This window comes from Lepidochelys olivacea, assembly GCF_965140295.1.
Source record: "Lepidochelys olivacea isolate rLepOli2 genome assembly, chromosome: 9".
Lineage (NCBI taxonomy): Eukaryota > Metazoa > Chordata > Testudines > Cheloniidae > Lepidochelys > Lepidochelys olivacea.
In genome coordinates this window covers 242,895-268,958 of record NC_140419.1, presented here as the reverse complement: position 1 = coordinate 268,958, position 26,064 = coordinate 242,895, and the positions used below count along the sequence as shown (strand labels likewise).

Below are 26,064 nucleotides of genomic sequence, written 5' to 3'. Positions count from 1 at the left end.
TAAAATACCTCCTGGGGTATCTAGATACTGTGTAGGTTAAAGGTTGTATTCATATATACTAGTCCTTAATTAGCAAATATTATCTAAGAATATTAAAGTAGGAGTTATTTATTTTTATGAAAATATACCTCCCTAAGCAGTACCCACATTAAAAACCTTCCTGACACTAAACTAAAATTTGCAAACAAAAAAGATTGTAAAAAAATAGTTAATAGCGAAAGTAGGTTTCAGAGAAGTACAGTAAAAGCTCCCAACCAATATGACTGACTTTACAAAAATTATACACCTTAGAACGAAAAACAAACTTTAGAATATCTGGAAAAGAACACTGAAGTGATCCATTTTACCATATAATCCTTTACCACTCGCTCTCACCTAACCCAATTTACACTTCCATGCAAACCTAACAGTGGCCCCTAAAATTTATAAAATATGCACAACAATGAAAATGGATAACTAGTAAGAGAGTATTGTAAATGGATCTCTTGGTGATTTTATAATCACCTAATAATTTATTTTGACTTTTGAATAAACTTTTATATTTCTGTTGGTGGGGTCGGATTCTCAACTTTTTAAAAACATTTTTCATGGTGAATTATCCTCTACCTCCCTGCCCCCTCAGCCCAAATAAACATCAGAAGTTTAAATCTGTTTGGCATATAAGATTCACAGCAAAGGATTCCTGTTCTGACAGATCTAATGACATCCATTAAAGTGGGGTATTTAAGACACTAAGACTTTAGGAAAGGCTGAGGAACTTGGAGAAAAGGAGAAGGAAAAAGAAGGGGGGAAGCTTTTAGACCTCTATCCTATCCCCCCTTAGTCTCCTCTTTTCCAAGCTGAAAAGTCCCAGCCTCTTTAATCTCTCCTCATATGGGACCCATTCCAAACCCCTAATCATTTTGTTGCCCTTCTCTGAACCTTTTCTAGTGCCAGTATATCTCTTTTGAGATGAGGAGATCACATCTGTACACAGGTTTCAGAGTAACAGCCGTGTTAGTCTGTATTCGCAAAAAGAAAAGGAGTACTTGTGGCACCTTAGAGACTAACCAATTTATTTGAGCATAAGCTTTCATGAGCTACAGCTTATGTAAAGCTGTAAAGCTTATGCTCAAATAAATTGGTTAGTCTCTAAGGTGACACAAGTACTCCTTTTCCATCTGTACACAGTATTCAAGATGTGGGCATACCATAGATTTATATAAGGGCAATAAAATATTCTCCATCTTATTCTCTGTCCCTTTTTTAATGATTCCTAACATCCTGTTTGCTTTTTGACTGCCACTGCACACTGCGTGGATGTCTTCAGAGAACTAGCCATGATGACTCCAAGAGATCTTTCTTGATTAGTTGTAGATAAATTAGCCCCCATCATGTTGTATGTATAGTTGGGGTTATTTTTTCCAATATGCATTACTTTACATTTATCCACGTTAAATTTCATTTTCCGTTTTGTTGCCCAATCACTTAGTTTTATGAGATCTTTTTGAAGTTCTTCACAGTCTGCTTTGGTCTTAACTATCTTGAGCAATTTAGTATCATCTGCAAACTTTGCCACCTCACTGTTTACCCCTTTCTCCAGATCATTTATGAATAAGTTGAACAGGATTAGTTTAGGACTGACCCTTGGGGAACACCACTAGTTACCCCTCTCCATTCTGAAAATTTACCATTTATTCCTACTGTTCCTCCTCTGCACACTCCACATCCACAATCCATCTCTGAAATCAGTAGTAGGTCATTGTATAAACATTTTAAACTTTGCTCAGTATATGCTTGGAAAGACCTGTACACATGTGACAGAGGCCATAACCCCAGGTAACAGAAAAAACAATAGAAAAAAGAAACATACCACATCTTGCCACTTGAAAGTTTGCACTCCTCCACACATAGGATTTCTCCACCTCAGTCTCATGTCCTGAGGCTTGGACAATGCAATAGTAGTTGACATTTAAAGTTCTTATTTCAGTGGTTGCAGACATGTAGTCCACTCCGGTGTGCATACACACAGTGCACCAAAGCTGGAGAACTTTGCCTAGTAGTGGACCATCTGGTCCTGATGGCAGACACCCCTGAGAGTCTCCAGCAGCCAGCTGGATGGGACTCCGCTTCAGTGCCAGGAAGTGTGCCTCCTTGCATATCGATGGCAGTAGAAGGGATTCGGTACAGGCGACGCCATTTCAGATGCAGGGTGAACCCATGATCTTCCTTGAGGACGGGCAAGCGTACCAACATCTCCGCTCTGGACTCATGCCCACAACACTACGTGACAACTGGAGAAGTGTATCATAGAAGATTAGGGTTGGAAGAGACCTCAGGTGTTCATCCAGTCCAATCCCCTGCTCAAAGCAGGACCAACATCAAATCATCACAGCCAGGGGTTTGTCAAGCTGGGCCTTAAAAACCTTTAAGGATGGAGATTTCACCAGCACCCTAGGTAACCCACTCCAGTGCTTCACCACCCTCCTAGTGAAATAGTGTTTCTGAATATCCAACCTAGACCTCCCCCAGTGCAACTTGAGACCATTACTCCTTGTTCTGTCATCTGCCACCACTGAGAACAGCTGAGCTCCAATCTCTTTGGAACCCCCCTTCAGGTAGTTGAAGGCTGCTATCAAATCCCTCCTCACTCTTCTCTTCTGCAGACTAAACAAGCCAGGTTCATAGAATCACAGAATATCAGGGTTGGAAGGGACCTCAGGAGGTCAGCTGGTCCAACCCCCTGCTCAAAGCAGGACCAATCCGCAACTAAATCGTCCCAGCCAGGGCTTTGTCAAGCCTAACCTTAAAAATATCTAGGGAAGGAGATTCCACCACCTCCCTAGGTAACACATTCCAGTGTTTCACCACCCTCCTAGTGAAAAAGTTTTTCCTAATATCCAACCTAAACCTCCCCCACTGCAACTTGAGACCATTACTCCTTGTTCTGTCATTAGCTACCACTGAGAACAGTCTAGATCCATCCTCTTTGGAACCCCCTTTCAGGTAGTTGAAAGCAGCTATCAAATCCCCCCTCATTCTTCTCTTCCGCAGACTAAACAATCCCAGTTCCCTCAGCATCTCCTCGTAAGTCATGTGCCCCAACCCCCTGATCATTTTCGTTTCCCTGTGCTGGACTCTCTCCGATTTGTCCACATCCTTTCTGTAGTGGGGGGGCCTAAAACTGGACACAGTACTCTAGATGTGGCCTCACCAGTGCCGAATACAAGGGAATAATCACTTCCCTCGATCTGCTAGCAGTGCTTCTACTAATGCAGCCCAATATGCCGTTAGCCTTCTTGGCAATAAGGGCACACTGTTGACTCATATCTAGCTTCTCATCCACTGTAATCCCCAGGTCCTTTTCTGCAGAACTGCCGCTTAGCAAGTCAGTCCCCAGCCTGTGACCGTGCATGGGATTCTTCCATCCTAAGTGCAGGACTCTGCACTTGTCCTTGTTGAACCTCATCAGATTTCTTTTGACCCAATCCTCCAATTTGTGTAGGTCACTCTGGACCCTATCGCTACCCTCCATCGTATCTACCTCTCCCCCCAGTTTAGTGTCATCCGTGAACTTTTTGAGGGTGCAATCTATCCCATCATCCAGATCATTGATAAAGATGTTGAACAAAACCGGACCCAGGACCAACCCCTGGGGCACTCCACTTGATATTGGCTGCCAACTAATCATCAAGCCATTGATCACTACCCATTGAGCCCGACAATCTAGCCAGCTTTCTATCCACCTTTTAGTCCATTCATCCAATCCATGCTTTTTTAACTTGCTGGCAAGAATACTGTGGGAGACCGTATCAAAAGCTTTGTTAAAGTTAAGATATATCACATCCACCACTTTCCCCATATCCACAGAGCCAGTTATCTCATTATAGAAAGCAATCCAGTTGGTCAGGCATGACTTGCCCTTGGTGAATCCATGTTGACTGTTCCTGCTCACCTTCCTCTCCTCCAAGTGCTTCAAAATGGTTTCCTTGAAGACCTGCTCAATGATTTTTCCAGGGACTGAGATGAGGCTGACTGGTCTGTAGTTCCCTGGGTTCTCCTTCTTCCCTTTTTTTCAAGATGGGCACTGTATTTGTCTTTTTCCAATCATCCAGAACCTCCTCCGCTTGCCATGAATTTTCAAAGATAATGGCCAATAGCTCTGCAATCACATCAGCCAATTCCCTCAGCACCCTCAGATGCATTCGATCTGGACCCATGGACTTGTGCATGTCCAGCTTTTCTAAATAGTCCTTAGCCTGTTCTTTCACCACTGAGGGCTGCTTACCTCCTCCTCATACTGTGTTGCCCAGGACAGCAGTGTAGGAGCTGACCTTGTCTGTGAAGACCCAAGCAAAAAAAACATTGACTACTTTAGCTTTTTCCACATCATCTGTCACTAGGTCCCACACTTTCCCTGACCTTTTTCTTGTTGCGGCTGCCACTGGACGTGGTTTCTTGTATTGGCTGTCACTGGACGTGGTGCAAGGAACGCCAGGAGCTGGGAGTCCTGGTGCCACAGGTGAAGAATACAAATCACACTATCATCACTCTGAGAGCTAGAACCATTCTGGAGAGGACCCTGAAGGGTGCCATCCGCTGACAATACGTGGAAAACCTGAAATGGAAGCCAGACCAGGGCAAGGCGTTTGAGGTGATGTGCAAGTGGGAAGCCAGCAACCACTTCCTCTCTGGTAGCAGTTTCACCCTATTTGCCAACTGGAGGTTCATCCGCAGTGCCTGGCTCAATGCGTCCCTTTCGAGAGCTTGGCAGCTGTGACACAACGCATTCCAAGATCTCCTGGCCACAGCCATCCCGCCACCGGTGGGGAAGGTTATCGTAAACTCCGTCATCCCCGGAACAGATAGCCAACTGCAACCAGACATCATCGTCACCAAGGAGGACCGGAAGAAGATCATAGAATCATAGAATATCAGGGTTGGAAGGGACCTCAGGAGGTCATCTAGTCCAACCCCCTGCTCAAAAGCAGGACCCATACCCAATTAAATCATCCCAGCCAGGGCTTTGTCAAGCCTGACCTTAAAAACTTCTAAGGAAGGAGATTCCACCACCTCCCTAGGCAACGCATTCCAGTGTTTCACCACCCTCCTAGTGAAAAAGTTTTTCCTAATATCCAACCTGAACCTCCCCCACTGCAACTTGAGACCATTACTCCTTGTCTTGTCCTCTTCCACCACTGAGAATAGTCTAGAACCATCCTCTCTGGAACTACCTCTCAGGTAGTTGAAAGCAGCTATCAAATCCCCCCTCATTCTTCTCTTCTGCAGACTAAACAATCCCAGTTCCCTCAGCCTTTCCTCATAAGTCATGTGTTCCAGACCCCTAATCATTTTTGTTGCCCTTCGCTGGACTCTCTCCAATTTATCCACATCCTTCTTGTAGTGTGGGGCCCAAAACTGGACACAGTACTCCAGATGAGGCCTCACCAATGTCGAATAGAGGGGGACGATCACGTCCCTCGATCTGCTCGCTATGCCCCTACTTATATATCCCAAAATGCCATTGGCCTTCTTGGCAACAAGGGCACACTGCTGACTCATATCCAGCTTCTCGTCCACTGTCACCCCTAGGTCCTTTTCCGCAGAACTGCTGCCTAGCCATTCGGTCCCTAGTCTGTAGCTGTGCATTGGGTTCTTCCATCCTAAGTGCAGGACCCTGCACTTATCCTTATTGAACCTCATCAGATTTCTTTTGGCCCAATCCTCCAATTTGTCTAGGTCCCTCTGTATCCTATCCCTCCCCTCCAGCGTATCAACCACTCCTCCCAGTTTAGTATCATCCGCAAATTTGCTGAGAGTGCAATCCACACCATCCTCCAGATCATTTATGAAGATATTGAACAAAACCGGCCCCAGGACCGACCCCTGGGGCACTCCACTTGACACCGGCTGCCAACTAGACATGGAGCCATTGATCACTACCCGTTGAGCCCGACAATCTAGCCAACTTTCTACCCACCTTATAGTGCATTCATCCAGCCCGTACTTCTTTAACTTGCTGACAAGAATACTGTGGGAGACCATGTCAAAAGCTTTGCTAAAGTCAAGAAACAATACATCCACTGCTTTCCCTTCATCCACAGAACCAGTAATCTCATCATAGAAGGCGATTAGATTAGTCAGGCATGACCTTCCCTTGGTGAATCCATGCTGACTGTTCCTGATCACTTTCCTCTCATGTAAGTGCTTCAGGATTGATTCTTTGAGGACCTGCTCCATGATTTTTCCGGGGACTGAAGTGAGGCTGACTGGCCTGTAGTTCCCAGGATCCTCCTTCTTCCCTTTTTTAAAGATTGGCACTACATTAGCCTTTTTCCAGTCATCCGGGACTTCCCCCGTTCGCCACGAGTTTTCAAAGATAATGGCCAATGGCTCTGCAATCACAGCCGCCAGTTCCTTTAGCACTCTCGGATGCAACTCGTCCGGCCCCATGGACTTGTGCACATCCAGCTTTTCTAAATAGTCCCTAACCACCTCTTTCTCCACGGAGGGCTGGCCATCTCTTCCCCATGTTGTGATGCCCAGCGCAGCAGTCTGGGAGCTGACCTTGTTCGTGAAGACAGAGGCAAAAAAAGCATTGAGTACATTAGCTTTTTCCACATCCTCTGTCACTGGGTTGCCTCCCTCATTCAGTAAGGGGCCCACACTTTCCTTGGTTTTCTTCTTGTTGCCAACATACCTGAAGAAACCCTTCTTGTTACTCTTGACATCTCTCGCTAGCTGCAGCTCCAGGTGCGATTTGGCCCTCCTGATTTCATTCCTACATGCCCGAGCAATATTTTTATACTCTTCCCTGGTCATATGTCCAACCTTCCACTTCTTGTAAGCTTCTTTTTTATGTTTAAGATCCGCTAGGATTTCACCGTTAAGCCAAGCTGGTCGCCTGCCATATTTACTATTCTTTCAACACATCGGGATGGTTTGTCCCTGTAACCTCAACAGGGATTCCTTGAAATACAGCCAGCTCTCCTGGACTCCTTTCCCCTTCATGTTAGTCCCCCGGGGATCCTACCCATCCGTTCCCTGAGGGAGTCGAAGTCTGCTTTCCTGAAGTCCAGGGTCCGTATCCTGCTGCTTACCTTTCTTCCCTGTGTCAGGATCCTGAACTCAACCAACTCATGGTCACTGCCTCCCAGATTCCCATCCACTTTTGCTTCCCCTACTAATTCTTCCCGGTTTGTGAGCAGCAGGTCAAGAAAAGCTCTCCCCCTAGTTGGCTCCTCTAGCACTTGCACCAGGAAATTGTCCCCTACGCTTTCCAAAAACTTCCTGGATTGTCTATGCACCGCTGTATTGCTCTCCCAGCAGATATCAGGAAAATTAAAGTCACCCATGAGAACCAGGGCGTGCGATCTAGTAGCTTCTGCGAGCTTCCAAAAGAAAGCCTCCTCCACCTCATCCCCCTGGTCCGGTGGTCTATAGCAGACTCCCACCACTACATCGCTCTAGTTGCTCACACAGGAAGTTAAACCCATGTCTCACAAGTCCTAGACTAATTCCCTAATCCCAGGACTATCCTTGCTCTCAAAAACTCACTGATTTCTCTTTGACAGTTCTTTCTCTTATAAACTACAAAACAAATCCAATTTAGCAAAGACAAACTCAAGTGAAAAACTGTTTATAAATTCATAGAATATTAGGGTTGCAAGAGACCTCAGGAGGTCATCTAGTCCAATCCCCTGCTCAAAGGAGGACCAACACCAACTAAAGGTACAAGACTATATGCTGCAAAATCTATAAGGAGAATTATTATAAGCAGTGTTGATATTGATAGAAGAAAACTATCCAAGACACTTAAACCCATTAATTGTAAAGATGTTTTGTGTCTATGACTTCTCATGTTCAAGATGGTGATTTAACACCAAATGAATTTTAGTTTAAGTTATGGTTATGTATCTCCTATTATAAAAAGATACTATAATTTTATTGAATTATTATTAATAATTTTATTAATTATGCCTAAAGGCTCTAATTAAATTGAGACCCCATTGTGCATATAGGAGACAGCCCCAAAGAGCTTTCATTCTAAATAGACAGGACACACAGTGTGAGGGGGGGAAGGTACATTGAAGGAAGAGATTTGCACAGGATCTCACAGTACATCAGTAACTAGCTGGGAATAGAACCCAGCCGTCCTAAATTGCAGTCCAATGGTCTTTCCACTACACAATGCTGCTTCCGTAATGTTTAATTCCCCCTCCCCAGTATTTTGAACTGTATTACTTTGAACATGGACAGCTTTGAACAATTACAGGAATAACTGCTGTTTATAGGATTTTGTTCATTTTATTGCAGAACTACTTCTGCATCTGAATTAGGGTTGGAGAACTATTCAAATCTGTACATCATCCATACCATTTAAAAAAAACTACTGACCACTTCTAAGGATCATCAGAATAGTTTAGGAAACCATTTGTCTATCATTATTGTTGTATGCAGTGTTGTTGTAGCCATGTTGATTCCAGGATACTAAAGAGACAAGGTGTAACAGAAGTTGGTTCAATAAGATATTACCTCACCCACCTTGTATTTCTGATATCATTATGGTTAGCATATTGGTTGATTAGACTAATAGAAAGCTATTTCCTACTTTGGCTAACAAGGTCAATATGCTATAGAAAAAGCCTAGATCATTGAATTTTCTCTTGTAAAATATTCCATGCTGCCTGTTCATAGATTTTGAAATGATTTTTCTCCTGTCTATAGTTACACTAAATATCTTGGTTATTCATGACTGTATTTTTGTAAAGATTAATATTATGAAAAAATTCTATAGAATTTTAATGAGATCACTAACATAGTGTTTAATGTGGTTGTTGAAGAAACATTGTGTTATAGGGGAAAAAAAGAAAAGCTTATGATTTCTACATTGAGGAAGAGCTCTTTATTTTTCTTATATTTCCCAGGGCAAATTTGATTTCCATTGTGATGAGGGAGGAGAGAAGTAAAAAAAAAAAAAAAAAAAAATTCAGCTCAGTGACTGTGCCAGCATATCATAGCTCTCCCACTGTAGACTTGCCTTAATCTTAAGTCACGTGGTGTTTTAGGCAAGGTGGACAGTGTTGCTGTGGAACGTTTCTTTTTATCAGAAAGGTTTTAGAAGTGATCTGCAGATACTGAAGTGCAAACTAGTCAACTGAAAGAAAAATTGCCTTGTTATGACTGGACATTTTATGCTGATAACATGTAAGTACAGCACTTCAGAAGATGTTGATAATGAAGAGGATCCTATTATTTTACTGTCTCTATTTGTAGGTAAAATCAAATGCATTTAGCACAGTTATATTAACACACAGTGCTGCTTAAGAACACAATCCGTTTATAGTAGGATTAGCATTGTGCATAATTATGTAAATGGAGTCTGGTTCTAATAAGAATTACAAGTGGATCAAGAATTTGTAGCAAAATTCCTAGATAGTTTTTTTTCTTGTCTTTTACATTATTATTTTCCCTCTTGAACGTCACTTTAGGAAATTTGTTTTATATATTGCTCACTTCTACTGCTGAATGCGTTATATGATTTGGAACACAATAACTCCACATAATACCTATCCAATGCTATTTTCATTTAAAAACTACCATTTATTTAAGAAGTGACTTCATGTTACTAAGACAGACCTTTTATTAGGTTTAAAAGATAATCTTTTGTTCAATAGTCTTTTAAACACAATAATAATATAATGTGAGGTTTTCTTTTGGTTATGGGGTAAAGTTTATGTGGATTAATTAAACTTTTTTTGTTAATGCAAAAAGTGATTTTTGTATTTAACATGGTTAATTGTTTTCTTTTGTTTTAAATAAAAACAGTTGTCTTTACAGCAAAATTCCACATACATTATAGTGAATTACTGTGCATTGAAACCACCCATGTAATCTGTATGTAAACTGAATATTTAGATGTATTTGGTTTTTTTTCTGAATTCTAGAATCCAAATTCTGGAATCCAAATTCTGTTAAATTGATGACATCACAATTAGTCAGAAAAGCATAAATATTTTTCTTATTGAAAGAATTTTTCATTATTTCTTTTTATATTTCAAAGAATGCCTATTAATGCAAATGTGTGTAACATATAATTTTCATAGCACAAAACTACTAGTAATTAAAATAGCATTTTAGTTATTTTATTTAAAGAGGTTTACTTATATTTTAAAATTTGATAAAAATAAATCTCTCAACATCTTACCAAATAACTTAATTGCTGATATTTGGGGAAATAAATGGTTCTTTGATTTTTTTCCCCACGTTACAGAGTACAGTCGTTTTGAAGCTAAAATACATGACTTACGGGAGCAGATGATGAACAGTAGCATTAGCTCAGGATCAGGATCTCTGCGGACCAGCCAGAAGAGGTCCCTATATGTCAGGTAAGCATTTTCCTCCCCAAATTTCACACACATGCCTTTAAGCTTAAATACTTTTGTTTCTGAATTCAAGTGTGCATTCTAGTGTTCCATTTATTCATTAAATTGCACAAAATGCAGATGTACAAGGGCTTCAGTGAAAATTGATTTGCAGAAAATGAAATATACCTGCAAAAAAAAAGTAACCATATGTATCAAGCAAATTTGTTGTACTTTGCAAAACTATGGTAGTCTTCACCTTCTCAGCTGCCTATTGCGGGCGGGGGGGGGGAGTATAATTTCACTATTTACCTTACATATTGAGAATATTTTGAAAATACTGTTTTCCTTATGATGTTATGTGAATACAAACTCATTCAGAATCAGTTTTCGTGTAACATAGTTCCTTCAGCCTGATTCAATTATATCTTAAGTTTATATTTAGAAATCTTAATTCTCCATTAGTGGTTTCACAGTTGGTTGTATGATAATCATTTCCATAGCAATCAGGAGAAGAAGCCAATGCACTGAAGGTAGTAAGCTATTTTACAAGCACTAATATCTTCAGTAAATTTGTACACATGGAACAGGAAGCACAAAAAATGCAAAAAGAAAATAGAACCATGAAAAGAGTTTCAAATTATTAGGAAATGTGTGGGTTTTTTGCTGAAATGCAGATTCTTAATATGCATCTGTGAACTGTCATAGCAGCTTACCATACACAGTGACATTCAAATTATAGACTTTGGTTACAAAAGCATGTGCTAAAAACAAATCAGACTTTATTTGACCTGTTCATTTTGTAAAGGGTGATATATCAATATTAGACTAGTACAGCAAATTTCTGGTTGCCCAGGGTAATTTTACTTAAAACAGGTGAATAAAATATAGCCAGTTTTTCATTATTATCAATAACGGTTATGAAGGATAGGCAAGTACATTTTGTGTTTGTACTAACAAAATTTCATGATTCTTTTGCAAGGCTGAACTGCTACAACATTAGATAATTAAGGCTAACTGACAAAACATTAGTGTTATTCTAACTGCTGCTTTTTTGTTTTCTGGTATTGTATCTACCCATTGCCCAGCCGTTCCTTCTGTCTAGTTCATCCTCCCAATTCTTCACTAAATTGTTCTCTCTTTATCCAATCAGACTTTTTTGAGAAAATAGTTCTTTTAGAGCAGTGGTTCTTAACCAGGCGTACGTGTACTCCTGGGGGTACGCAGCGGTCTTCCAGAGGGTACATCAACTCATCTAGATAGTTTCCTAGTTTTACAAGAGGCTACATAAAAAGCACTAGCAAAGTCTGTACAAACCAAAAATTCATACAATGATTTGTTTATGCTGTTCTGTATACTATACACTGAAATGTAAGTACAATATTTATATTCCAATTCATTTATTTTATAGTTGTATGGTAAAAGTGAGGAAGTAAGCAATTTTTCTGTAGTAGTGTGCTGTGACACTTTTGTATTTTATGTCTGATTTTGTAAGCAAATACTTTTTAACTGAGGTAAAACTTGGGGGGTGCACAAGACAAAACAGACTCCTGGAAGGGGTACAGTAATCTGGAAAGGCTGAGAGCCACTGTTTTAGAGGGTATGTTAAATTTGTTTATGAAATTCAGGCTTTAAATGTAAAATTGGATGGAGCTACATAAAGTACTAAGACTAGTAAGCAGAGCTGAGTTAACAGACAAGGTAGGGTTTGGGATGAAGAATGAGGTTTTCTAAATCTTTGATTCCAGAACAGCTGTGTCCCTAAATTGTCTCAGAAAAGGTACCTTAATAAAAGAAAATCTTACACAAGTCCAAATTCACTACGACCAATTGTTTTGACAATTGACTTGGATTTATAAGTTCAGAATAATAAAGAAATATGTAACTGAAAATTCCAAGATGTCTTTTACTTCCACCATGTTTGAGAAAATAAATCCTCTTTCTCAGGCTTTGGAGCAGCATGAGAGCCCGTTCACAGCAATAGTGCCATTTATGCTCTGTTACTCTTTGATGGGGGGAAAATCTCTGATGACTCCATGCAGTCTTGGGTCTATCAACCCTTCCAGATCTCATATCTCTGCTTCATCAGTGCTGCTGATGAAGTCTTTGCAGAGTACATCTCCGTGGTACCCAGGAAATGAGGACCTTCTGCAAGGACTCCTACCACCCTTCTTTCCTTTCATAGAATCATAGAATATCAGGGTTGGAAGGGACCCCTGAAGGTCATCTAGTCCAACCCCCTGCTCGAAGCAGGACCAATTCCCAGTTAAATCATCCCAGCCAGGGCTTTGTCAAGCCTGACCTTAAAAACCTCTAAGGAAGGAGATTCTACCACCTCCCTAGGTAATGCATTCCAGTGTTTCACCACCCTCTTAGTGAAAAAGTTTTTCCTAATATCCAATCTAAACCTCCCCCACTGCAACTTGAGACCATTACTCCTTGTTCTGTCATCTGCTACCATTGAGAACAGTCTAGAGCCATCCTCTTTGGAACCCCCTTTCAGGTAGTTGAAAGCAGCTATCAAATCCCCCCTCATTCTTCTCTTCTGCAGGCTAAACAATCCCAGCTCCCTCAGCCTCTCCTCATAAGTCATGTGTTCTAGACCCCTAATCATTTTTGTTGCCCTTCGCTGGACTCTCTCCAATTTATCCACATCCTTCTTGTAGTGTGGGGCCCAAAACTGGACACAGTACTCCAGATGAGGCCTCACCAATGTCGAATAGAGGGGAACGATCACGTCCCTCGATCTGCTCGCTATGCCCCTACTTATACATCCCAAAATGCCATTGGCCTTCTTGGCAACAAGGGCACACTGCTGACTCATATCCAGCTTCTCGTCCACTGTCACCCCTAGGTCCTTTTCCGCAGAACTGCTGCCTAGCCATTCGGTCCCTAGTCTGTAGCGGTGCATTGGATTCTTCCGTCCTAAGTGCAGGACCCTGCACTTATCCTTATTGAACCTCATCAGATTTCTTTTGGCCCAATCCTCCAATTTGTCTAGGTCCTTCTATATCCTATCCCTCCCCTCCAGCGTATCTACCACTCCTCCCAGTTTAGTATCATCCGCAAATTTGCTGAGAGTGCACTCCACACCATCCTCCAGATCATTTATGAAGATATTGAACAAAACCGGCCCCAGGACCAACCCTTGGGGCACTCCACCTGATACCGGCTGCCAACTAGACATGGAGCCATTGATCACTACCCGTTGAGCCCGACAATCTAGCCAGCTTTCTACCCACCTTATAGTGCATTCATCCAGCCCATACTTCCTTAACTTGCTGATAAGAATACTGTGGGAGACCGTGTCAAAAGCTTTGCTAAAGTCAAGAAACAATACATCCACTGCTTTCCCTTCATCCACAGAACCAGTAATCTCATCATAAAAGGCGATTAGATTAGTCAGGCATGACATTCCCTTGGTGAATCCATGCTTTCCCACTGTCTTGCAGCAGAGCGACACTGTTTGTTTCCCATGTCTTCAAAACCCCTCTCTATTTATAGGTTGCTAGATATTATGGCCAATGGGGACTGCTACCATCATATAGTCTGACCTGCATAGCACAGGCCATATAGGACTTTCCTAAATTAATTACTGTTTGAACTAAAGGATGTATTTTGAAAAACATCCAGTTTTGAAAATAGTTAATTTATCCTCTCTCAAAAATCTGCAAGTTATTTCTAGTCTGAATATGTCTAGGTTCAACTTCCAGACATTGGATCCTATTATACCTTTGTCAGATAGACTGAAGAACCCCTCATTATAAAATTTTCTTTTCCCCATGTAGATACTTATACATCTGTTCAAGTCTGATCAAGTCACCCTCAACCTTATCTTCATTAAACTAAACAGATTGAGGTCCTCTCGTCTTTCACAGCAAGGCATGTTTTCCAATACTTTAATCATTCTCATGGCTCTCCAGTTTATCAACATCAATTCTGAATTGTGGACACTGGAACTGAATACATTATTCCAGTAGCAGTCACACCAATGCCAAATACAGAGGTAATATAACCTCTCCCTACTTCTACTTCAGATTCCCCTGTTTATACATCCAAGGATCACCTTTATACCAGTATAACTGCATCCACACTAGAATCTGTACTAATACAACTACGAAATATTTCAGAGTAGCAGCCATGTTAGACTGTATCCGCAAAAAGAAAAGGAGTACTTGTGGCACCTTAGAGACTAACAAATTTATTTGAGAATAAGCTTTCGTGAGCTACAGCTCACTTCATCGGATGCATTCAGTGGAAAATACAGTAGGGGGATTTTATATACCCAGAGAACATGAAACAATGGGTGTTACCATACACACTGTAACAAGAGTGATCAGGTAAGGTGAGCTATTACCAGCAGGAGAGAAAAAAACCTTTTGTAGTGATAATCAAGGTGGGCCATTTCCAGCAGTTAACAAGAACAGTAGGGGGGGGAAATAAACATGGGGAAATAGTTTTACTTTGTGTAATGACCCATCCACTCCCAGTCTTTATTCAAGCCTAAGTTAATGATGTCCAGTTTGGAAATTAATTCCAATTCAGCAGTCTCTCGTTGGAGTCTGTTTTTGAAGTTTTTTTGTTGTCCATCTTCTTTGGAGCCCCCCTTCAGGTATTTGAAGGCTGCTATCAAATCCCCCCTCACTCTTCTTTTCTGCTGACTAAATTACCCTAGTTCCCTCAGCCTTTCCTTGTAAGTCATGTGCCCCAGCCCCTTAATCATTTCCATTGTTTTTTTGTTGTAATATTGCGACTTTTAGGTCTGTAATTGAGTGACCAAAGAGATTGAAGTGTTCTCCACTGTATTCATCTTCCACTTTGCAAATTCGAGTAGCGAATTACACGGCACTCTTAGCAAAATATGACCACTAAAATTATTCTGAAGTAATGCAATTTATTGATAATGTGTCAGAAGACAAAACAACAACAATTCAAAGCGGTGGTGTCTGAGGGCCAATTGATCTCCCACACAGCACTTCAGGCCGCCCTCGATGCTGCGGATGCAGCCACCAGATCCATGGCCGTAACCATGAGGCATGTCACATGACGTACTTCTTCCTCCTTTCCCAAGGAGATACAGAGAATTGTCGAAGATCTTCCCTTCGATGGGGACAAGCTCTTCACCTCTGTGACCAATGAGGTCCTCCATTCCATGAAATAATCACATGCTACACTCAGATATTTGGGCATCCAGCCACCTGCCACAAAAAAAGAGGCAGTACAGATATCAGCCATACCAACAGCCACTCTACCATGCTATTGTGCAAAATCAACATTTCAGACAATATGATACGCAGCAACAACAATGCCATAGACCCAGAACCCAACAACATCACCCTCCACAATCAACGGCGACCCATCCTCCTACCTCAAACAAACAAATTTGAAGTCTTGGTCGAGGGTATAGAAAACCTCCCACCCTTTTCAGTGTTGATTTGAACCATCCATTTCTTTGAACACCGTCTGCACCCATTCCTTGCCAAGTGGGAAGCCATCACTATGGAAAGATGTGTCCTGGAAATTATCAGATCGGGTTATGCCATCCCCTTGCTCTCCGTACGCCCCACCCACCCTCCTACCCAGTCCCTCTTCAGGGACCCCTCTCATGAACGGTTGCTCAGTCAAGAGGTACAACACCTCATACAACTAGGAGTGATAGAGCGGGTGCCAGCCCAAAACAGAGGGAAAGGGTTTTACTCGCAGTACTTCTTGACAGAAAAGAAAAACAGTGGATGGCGCCCTATCCTCAACCTTCAACGTCTAAACAACTTAGTCAAGAAACAGAAATTCCGGATAGTTACTCTATCAACGATAATTCCGACACTGGAGCAGGGAGATGGGTTTTCAACCGTCGACCTCCAAGACTTATACTGTGACAGATTTTCGTTACCAATCTGCCTGGGACGTCAGGTGATCAGGCTGATGCCGCAGGATCGTTTGGGGAGGAGGTACGGAACACATCAAGTGTCTTAAGTTTTAAAGCTTTATTGATAAAATAATAAAATAACAGCAGAGCATGCTGGGAACGCTCCCACGTCACTCAGGGGGGGAAAAGTGTTAGTGCCCCAAGCCCTAACCCACTTTCATACTCTCACACACATTATTCAAGACTGGCCAGGCCTGGGTTTAACATCAGAAGAAGAGTGGGGGAAGGGTGGATGGGAGTGGTGTCCTGTGCCCAGGTCGTCCGAGGATCCGCTGTTGATCTCCAAATTGCTCCAGCTCTCAGGAGGGTTTTAAGTCCTGGGCTCCTTGGGGTGCGGGAGGGGGGCATTCCACTCAGGTACCTCTGCTTCTGGTGCCTTTTGTGCCAGTCCAAACGGCTTGCTGTGGCCTCCTCAGTTTCCTGAAACATTCCATTCTGACAAGAACCCACTTCACTGACCATCACTACAGATGCATCCCTCACAGGATGGGGAGTGCACATGAGGCACCTCACCACTCAGGGCCTCTGGTCCTCTACGGAAACCAAGCTTCATATAAATCTACTAGAGCTCAGAGCCGTATGCAATGCCTGCCTCCATTTTCTTCCCATTATCCAAAACTGCAGAATTTGGATCATGACAGACAACATTGCATGCATGTTTTATGTGAACAGACAGGAGGGAGCCTGGTCCCACTCCCTCTGCAAAGAGGCAGTAAAACTGTGGAATTGGTGCCTTCAACACAATACCCATATCTCCGCCTCTTACCTGCCCAGTTCTCAGAACACCACTGCAGATGAGCTCAGTCGAACCCCCCCCATACAGCACGAGTGGGAACTCAACGACGCCATTCTATCCACCATTTTCCAGACCTGGGGTTATCCCCAACTAGATCTATTTGCCATGGCAATAAACAAAAAAATAAACAAAAAATGCCCAACATTCTGCTCCAGAACCAGCCTGGGGAAATACTCTTGAGGAGACGCCTTCATGCTCCCATGGACCGACACTCTCATGTATGTGTTTCCACCAATATCTCTGTTGAACAGAGTAATACAGAAGAAAAGAACAGACAGATCCAACATCATTCTGATAGCCCCATCGTGGCCCAGACAACCATGGTATCCCTTCCTCATGCGGATGTTGGTCAAGCCACCGATTCCTCTTCCCCCCTCCCCCAGCAACCTCCTATCACAACACAGGGGCCAGCTATTTCACCCCAGCGTTCAGCGACACCACCTGAGTGCCTGACTAATCAATGGTTCTCTAATGAGGAGTTAGCATGTTCTGAACAAGTCTGGTCAGTCCTGCTACACAGCAGGACACACACCATGCGCACTACTTACCTACATAAATGGAACAGGTTCACATCTGGGCGTATGGCCAAACAGACCTCCCCAGTTTCCGCCTCGCTCCCACTGATACTGGATTACCTGCTAGACCTTAAAACATCAGGTCTCTCTGCGAGTTCCCTCAAGGTCCATCTCGCAGCAATCACCATATTTCAGCATAAGATCGACAACACTACGGTCTTTGCCCATCCAGTAACCAAAAGGTTCTTGAAGGGTATCCAAACATTATATCCAGATGTAAATCCACCGGCTGCGCCCTGGGACCTCCACCTAGTCCTCAAAGCCCTGATGGATAAACCCTTTGAGCCAATGGCTCCCATCTCCACCTATCCATGAAGATTCCTGATAGCAATCACGTCTTCCAGATGAGTAGGAGAAATGGGAGCACTCATGGCGGAACCTCCGTATACCATGTTCTTCTATGATACGGTCATACTTCTGACATATGCAAGGCAGCTACCTGGGCATCGAAACTTACTTTCGCCAGTCATTATGCTGTCATGCACACTGCAGCGTCTGACACCAAGATGAGTAGAGCTGTCTTGTCAGCAGCCTTCTTATCTGATCTTATCTGATCTGAAGTCCCAACCATCATAAGAGATACTGCTTTTCAGTCACCTGAAGTGGAGCACCCACAGGGACATCTCTCTAGAAGAAGAAGAAGAAGAAGAAGAGGAGGTTACTCACCCTATGCGGTAACTGAAGTTCTTCGAGATGAGTGTCCCTGTGGATGCTCCACTACCTCCTCTCCTCCGTTGGAGGGAAGGAGCGGAGGAACCCGGGCCATGCATGCGCTATTCAAACATTGACAGCTTGTGAGGCAGGCACAACGCGTGCACGGCCTGTAGGGCGACTGCTGTAGAAATCTCCAATCGAAGGCGCTGGGATGCACCTTGACCTGAAGTGGTGCACCCACAGGGACACTCATCAACAGTGTGCCCTTGTTGCCAAGAAGGCCAATGGCATTTTGGGGTGTATAAGTAGGAGCATAGCCAGCAGATCGAGGGACGTGATCGTTCCCCTCTATTCGACATTGGTGAGGCCTCATCTGGAGTACTGTGTCCAGTTTTGGGCCCCACACTACAAGAAGGATGTGGAAAAATTGGAAAACGTCCAGCGAAGGGCAACAAAAATGATTAGGGGTCTGGAACACATGACTTATGAGGAGAGGCTGAGGGAGCTGGGATTGTTTAGTCTGTGGAAGAGAAGAATGAGGGGGGATATGATAGCTGCTTTCTACTACCTGAAAGGGGGTTCCAAAGAGGATGGATCTAGACTATTCTCAATGGTAGCAGATGACAGAACAAGGAGTAATGGTCTCAAGTTGCAGTGGGAGAGGTTTAGGTTGGATATTAGGAAAAAACTTTTTCACTAGGAGGGGGGTGAAGCACTGGAATGCGTTACCTAGGGAGGCGGTGGAATCTGCTTCCTTAGAGGTTTTTAAGGTCAGGCATGACAAAGCCCTGGCTGGGATGATTTAGTTGGGGATTGGTCCTGCTTTGAGCAGATGACCTCCTGAGGTCCCTTCCAACCCTGATATTCTGTGATTCATCTTGAAGAACATCAGTTACTGCGCAGAGTGAGTAACCTCCTCTTCCCAAAGAAGTACACAACTTTTTACCACAGTCACATTAGCTTGCATTATATTACCTATCCATCAGCCTTTGGAAAAGGAAAGCCTGATCATCATTAAAAAATGCAGGTTTATCTACAGCAGTGGTTTACAACCTGTGGGTCACGAATCCATGGGTCCACCGACTATGTCTAAGACTTCCAAAAGGGTCTGCAACTGCATTCAAAAATTTTTAGGCGTTCACAAATGGAAAAAGTTTGAAAACCACTGGTCTGAAGCATACTTGAATGAGAGCAGACAATAGTTACATTTCAGAGTGGTAGGAAAGGTTGCAACTTTGAAATAGTAATGAGAAATACTAGCTAAATCTGGTGGGGAAGGAATCCTGGCACTAACAGGTGGGGAGGTATGCATGGAAGGGCCCTACAATTCCTTCCCAGGTATAGTTGCATGCCCCCACATAGCTGGGTCTAACCATGTAGTTGGATTCTTATTTAATGAGAGAAGGCACATAGTCACTTTCTCCCAGCTAATGCAGGACTCAGAAAATAGTGATTTCTCCCACTGATTGTTCCGGTCAGCAAATATAGTCTAAAATAAGCAATCCTTAAGGAGAGGAAACCTGCAATACTGAAAAGGAATGGAACTAGGTAGATGAAATGGGTATTTAAGAAAATCGACACCATCCACTTGCAGCTTTCCAATATACACTTTACAATTGAAAACTTTACTAAAAATTTGGATAAATTATGCTTGCTCTTGTAAAGAGACTCTTAGTCCTTAGTCTGAAATAGCCCAAACTTTCTGCAAAAGCCAGTTCTTTTATAGGGATTTTGGGGAAAGTTTGATGTATGTTCTCACATGCAAAGAATGGGTAGAAAGAAGCTTTCTCTTTGTTCTTATTTACTGGTTGGCTGACTTTATCTGTCCCTGTTTGATTGTTTACTGTCTCTTGACATTTTACTCCTCTTTAATCCTGTTATCTTCTTGGGAAGTGACCATATGGAGTAATGCCCAGCTCAGGGCTGGTAGAGAGCATAATTGTGTAATAAAGCTAAAGCTTAGAAGTTAAAAGAAATGCTGGTAGAAATTATGGCTAACACTAACAGGAACTTTTACACACTAAGTAGTTTTTCATCATGCATTAAAATAGTCATGTCAAAATATAAGTAAAATAAATCTGTCATAATGGAATAGGGGAAATTTAATTTTAAGGCAGTGAAACAGTAAAAGATCAACATGTGTGCAGTGTTCTTCTCTAACAACAAAGTTATGCAAAGTAGAGTTTGAGGAATGAATGTGTAGGTTTAGAATTACATAATCTATTATTTTCAAAAGTTATTTGTGCAGTCACTGAGCTATTTCAGAATTAAGAATCGGACTTGTTCAACTGTTGCAAATATTTATAGCATCTTTTGGCAAAAGAATTTGCTTTAATTTGAGATGTCTTGAGTTTAATTCCTCAGTGTAGCTTTGGATATATAAGTGAAAGATCTTGTTCTAAAACTGCCTGCATTTCAAGAAAACATTAAGGCTGAAAACTCATTTGAAGCTTAAAGCCTCAGTTTAATATTAAATATTAGAAACATGGACATGAAATATAATAGCACAGTAAATATTTACAAATATATAAACCATAACAATATGTGCACATTTTTCTTTATAGCTGATAGCGCTGAGTTATATATCTTTTCCAGTAAAGAAAATGTGTACAGTCAACATGGTTATTCTGCTGGATAAAGATAAATTGATCTCTAAATGAAAAATGGATGGTTCCTAGGTGCAAGTGATCACAATCTAATTTCATTTTCTGCAAGCAAACAGAATGTAGTCCTGACCAGTAATATCTACATTTGGTGCTTAAGTCCAAATTTCCACAGGTGAAATCAATTATGAGCAAAATTCAATGAGAGGAAATATTTAAACATAAAAATGTGAATGATAATTAGAAATTAAAAATGTTTTATTAAATACCCAAAAGCCCCACAGTTCTTAAGTCCTGTGGTTAAAAAATAAATCCTGATTGAGATGGGATGTCAGGGCAGCAACAATAAATTTTTAAAAAATTATATATATAACACATGGGAAAATGAGGATGCTGATAGCAGTGAGTACAAATCAGCAGTTAGAAATGCTTACAGATAATAAGGGAAGCTAAAGATATCAGTGAAAAATCAGTGGCCAGTAAGATTAACGACAATAAGAAGGAATTATTTACATAGATTGGGAACAAACAAAATCCTAGCAGTGGTATAAGTCTGATACTAGACTCAATCCTGATGCAAAAAATGCAGAATTATTCAACAAATATTTCTTTTCTGAGCTCAGAAGAAGGAGGATGTGTTCATATCTTTTAGTGATAAGGAAATGCTTTCTATTCTGTCAGTCATTAAGGACGATATTAAACTTAGATTGTAAGCTCTTTGAGGCGGGGATTGTCTTTTTTATTCTATATTTGTACAGTACATGGCACAGGGGTTTCCTGGTCCATGATTGGGCTCTTATGCACTATGGTAATACAAACAATAAATAATAATAAAGTAACTGTTACAGTTAAACATTTTTAAATCCGTAAGACTAGATAACTTACGCTGATAATTATTAAGAAAATTGGCTGAGGGGCTCTCTGAACAATTGAGGTTGATTTTTTTTAACAAATCTTGGAATAATCACGAAGTTCTGGAGGATTGAATAAAAGCCAGTGTTGTGCCAATATTTAACAGGGAAAGTGGGATGATCCAAGAAACTTTTAGTCTGGTTAGCCTGCCTTTGGTCCTGGGCAAAATCGTGGAAAGACTAGTATGGCGTGCTGTCAGTACAGAATTAAAAGATAGTAATATTAATACAACATTGATGAATACCAATGGCAATCAACATGGGTTTATGGAAAGCACGCTCTTTAGGGACATAATATACTTATACTTCTGTAAGGCATTTGACTTTGTCCTCCATGACATTCTTTTATATATATATATATAATATATGTACGTATAAAAATATATAAAACAATGAGCATGCACTACAATGATTTTGTATTATATTAAATAGATTTTAAATTTGTTAACTGATTACTCTCCATTTATAATTAGTTTATGAGATCAGTCATCCAGTGATGATGTTTGTTGTGGGGTCCTAGAGGTATTTGTTCTTGCCCCAATGATATTTAATATTTTTATCAGTGATCTGGAAGAAAATATAAAATCAGTGCTGGTAAAATCTGTAGATAATACAAACATGGGTAGAGAGGTAAATATTGATGGGGGCCAAGTCATTATACAGACCAACCTGAATCAGTTAGTAAGGGGCTTATTTGAACAACATGCATTTTAACAAAGCCAAATGTAAGTCCAGGAGCAAAGAATGTAGGTCACACTTATGGGAATGTACCCTTGTAAACAGTGACTGTGAAAAGGACTTGGGTCACAGCAAATAACCAATTGAACATGCAATGTGGTAACGATGACCCCTTTGATGTAGCAGAAAAAGGTATTATGTGATCCAGTGGTTGGAAGCTGAAGCTGAAAAATTCAGACTAGAAATAAGATATAATGGACCTTCTCATCAACTTACAGGGATGCTTCCCAAGGGGTACCCAGGATTATGAAGCACCCTACTAGCATCTGCCCTTAGTGTGAGGAAGCCTTCTCTGTGCCTGCTAGGGTTCAGCTCTCCATCTGCACCAGCGACTGGCAACATGAGCATTCCCCTCTAGGCGACACAGGCCCTGCTGTCTCGCTACAAGTTAGCAGCAGGCACACTCCAACCCCCGAGCTGTCTGAGCATCAACGTGGAGTGTCCAGTCCCTGATCCACTGGACACTCTCAGATTCGCTGCTTCCAAAGAGACAGTATACCCCAGCTTACCTGTTCCACCTCAGATAACTGCTCTGCTTAACACAGAGCACTTTGGTTTGCTTAATACAGGTTTATTTAACGAAGCATAGAGATTCAAGTAATTGCAGGTAGAGATATTGGAAACAAATGGTTATCTATAAAATAAAAGGCTGTCTCTGACCCTTTTATTCATGGGACAGCCACACTGTTAGCTTGCCTCCTGGGTGAAGGATAAAATCTTGTCCCCTGTCCACTTTTTTTATGCAGTTACAGGCTATTGTCTCTTAGCCCAGGAGATCCCCTCTTCCAAGACTTATCTTGGAGTTCCTTTGTCTTTGTAAACCATCCAGTTAGTAAACATAGCCTGTCTCCATGGATGTTGATGTTTCAGTACACTGACTGAGTTAGCCATGAGGCTTGCCTTGACTCAGGTGACAAGCTTTACCTCAACAGGGTTGGAACCTAATATTTTACATCTCTCTTAAACTATTTCCCATAGAAACATCTTGCAATAATTATGACAACCTGTGGGCTACTGGCTCTTGGTAGAGATCTCATATGCCACCCTTTTGTGAACTGCTATGAGGATATCAGACCCTAGTGATCTATGCAAAACCCTATGTACCCCTGAGCCTTTGCCTGTTATCACCTAGAAGTCCCTGGGTCACACTTACGTAGAGATGTTATGGATTCTCCATCACTTGAAGTCTTTAAATCAGGATTGGATATTTTATTAAAAGATATGCTATAGCTCAAAAAAAAAGTTATGAACTTACTTTAAAAATCACTGAGTGAGATTTTTTTGCCCAGTGTAATGAAGGAACTTAGACTGGTTGATCATAATCCCTTCTAGCCTTAAAATGCATGAATTTATGTGAAGTGCCACCAGAGAGGTAATAAGACTCCCCCAAATAGACCATGAGCCAAAATTGCCAACCCCATGCATTCAAAAATCATGAGTCAGGCTTCAGAAAATTGAGAGATTAGCTTTAAAAATAATGAGATTTAAGACAAATATTGTGGTATTCTAATTTGGTTTTTGGTGTTTGAGCCTTTAGGTTGTACTCAGGTCATATTTTCAACCTTTTCCTCCACAGTCACAAGTTCTAGGAAATTACTTTTCTTTGTAGCGAAAGCTAAAGTTTTTCACTTACTCACTTGACTCCAGGGTTGTGGCTTTAAATAAAACACCAACCATAATGAGACTTGTGATTAAGCTGTTCTTTCCATATCTTTCTTAATTGACTTCTTTGAGAGCAACTACTATGACTCAGTATAGGGCCAGCCAAGCATTCTGCATTCAGTAAAAAATGACAATAATTCAGTAGTCCTATGTTTTAAAGATACTCAAAACCAAAAAAGTAATTTAAAATGGATTCTTCTGAGTGATTTGTTTATTGGAAAATATAGGTTTCTTCAGGCTCGTCTGTTTTGTTCCTGCCAGTCCTCTATACTTAATGATTTTTTTCTGAATTTAGAGCTCTCTTCGACTACGACAAGACTAAAGACAGTGGCCTTCCCAGTCAGGGACTGAACTTCAGATTTGGCGACATCCTCCATGTCATCAATGCCTCTGATGATGAGTGGTGGCAGGCACGGCAGGTGACACCAGATGGAGAAAGTGATGAAACTGGAGTGATTCCGAGCAAACGGAGGTATATTTCATGGTATTTGTTTAGTCTGAGTTCTTGCCATTGAAATAGTGGTTCTATTCATGCACAAATTAAGTAATGTGTCTTCTCAATTTAATTGTCCCTCATCTGCTCCTCCAAAGTGTTTTTGTGAGAAACTGGAAGAGTATGCCAGTCAGCACTACACTAGATTATTACATATTAGTAAGAGGCATTTGCAGCCTCCGGGTTAGAGCACATGGCTGAAGACAGGAGACCTGGGTTCCGTTCCCAACTCTCACTTTGTGAATGTCACTTAACCTCTTGTGCCTCTGTTTAAAGTGGGTTTAATCATTTTTCATTTCCCTTAACTGCTTTGACATCTACAAATTAAGAAGTAGAAAGTAATACTGTTTCTTATGGAGTTGTTGGTCATGGCTTCAAAGTTAGTCGAGTCAGAAGTTTTCAATTTAACAGGAGCTTTAAAACTTTATTTTGTGAAAATTTCAATAAAATGACAAAAAATGAAACGTAGTAAACTTTGTGTACTATTTTAATTTTTCATTGTGGTTTGATGAAAATGGGATGATACAGAAAAAATAGTAATTCTAAATTGACCCTTTTTTAAAGTTTTTCACAGGATTTGTTTTTGGGGGGGTTGGGGAGGAGGGGAAGATATCCTTTGCAAGAAATCTATCGCTCTGATATCTATGCATCGCTCAACATGTTGCGCCTTGTGTGCTGAATAATACAATATAATTTATATTGAAGGTGTTTATCTGTGACATGAGTTTTAACTTTTTCTCAATAACTGAAAAGAAATCAAGCTGCACCTGCTAAATTTAGCAGTGATGATGTAACGTATCCACTTTGAGAGGGAAAGAGATGTCTGAAGGAAAGTTCATTGAGCTGGGAAACAGGCGCCCATGAGTTCAAAATCTCTGACAGTGTTTTTTTTCCCATGCACCTCATTGGTCTTATTATTTCCAAGATCCTTAACCCCAATCCTAGAAAGCCATTGTGTCACCCCATTGAGAGAGGTTACATAGAGTTGCTGTACGCACAGTCAAGATTAGAAGCCAAGGGTGGAAATCCTGTCCATATTGAAATCCGTGACAACATTCCCATTGGCCCTCATATGGCCAGGATTCCATGAGAGGCATCTAATATGGTAGACTCAAATCTTTTCTCTTAGGCCAAACTCCTTTTCAGATTATCCTATTTCTGACCACTAACCTACTATCTTCTCCCAGAGCTAAGGCTAGAAACCAGGGTTCTATAGTATGCTATTCTGTCTCCCAAGCAGTTGTGTTACCCAGTTGGAATCTGTGTATCACGCCTTCTCTCCTCTGATGGCTGAACTAAATACAGACTAGCAATTGCTCCTGTAGCTCAAATGCTAGAGACCTGAAGTGGGGATGTCAAGGTC

The 26,064-nt window shown here is 41.4% G+C and overlaps 1 protein-coding gene across 14 annotated transcripts in view; it reads left to right on the top strand.

The window, feature by feature from the left end:
• DLG1 (discs large MAGUK scaffold protein 1) overlaps positions 1–26,064 on the top strand; it is a 427,573-nt gene that overhangs the window by 331,800 nt on the left and 69,709 nt on the right. For all 14 annotated transcript variants that reach the window (XM_084638865.1, XM_084638863.1, XM_084638875.1 and 11 more), the window contains 2 exons: positions 10,253–10,367; positions 24,504–24,680. In XM_084638865.1, the coding sequence (XP_084494991.1) occupies positions 10,253–10,367; positions 24,504–24,680 (292 nt within the window). The remainder of the gene's footprint in view (positions 1–10,252; positions 10,368–24,503; positions 24,681–26,064) is intronic.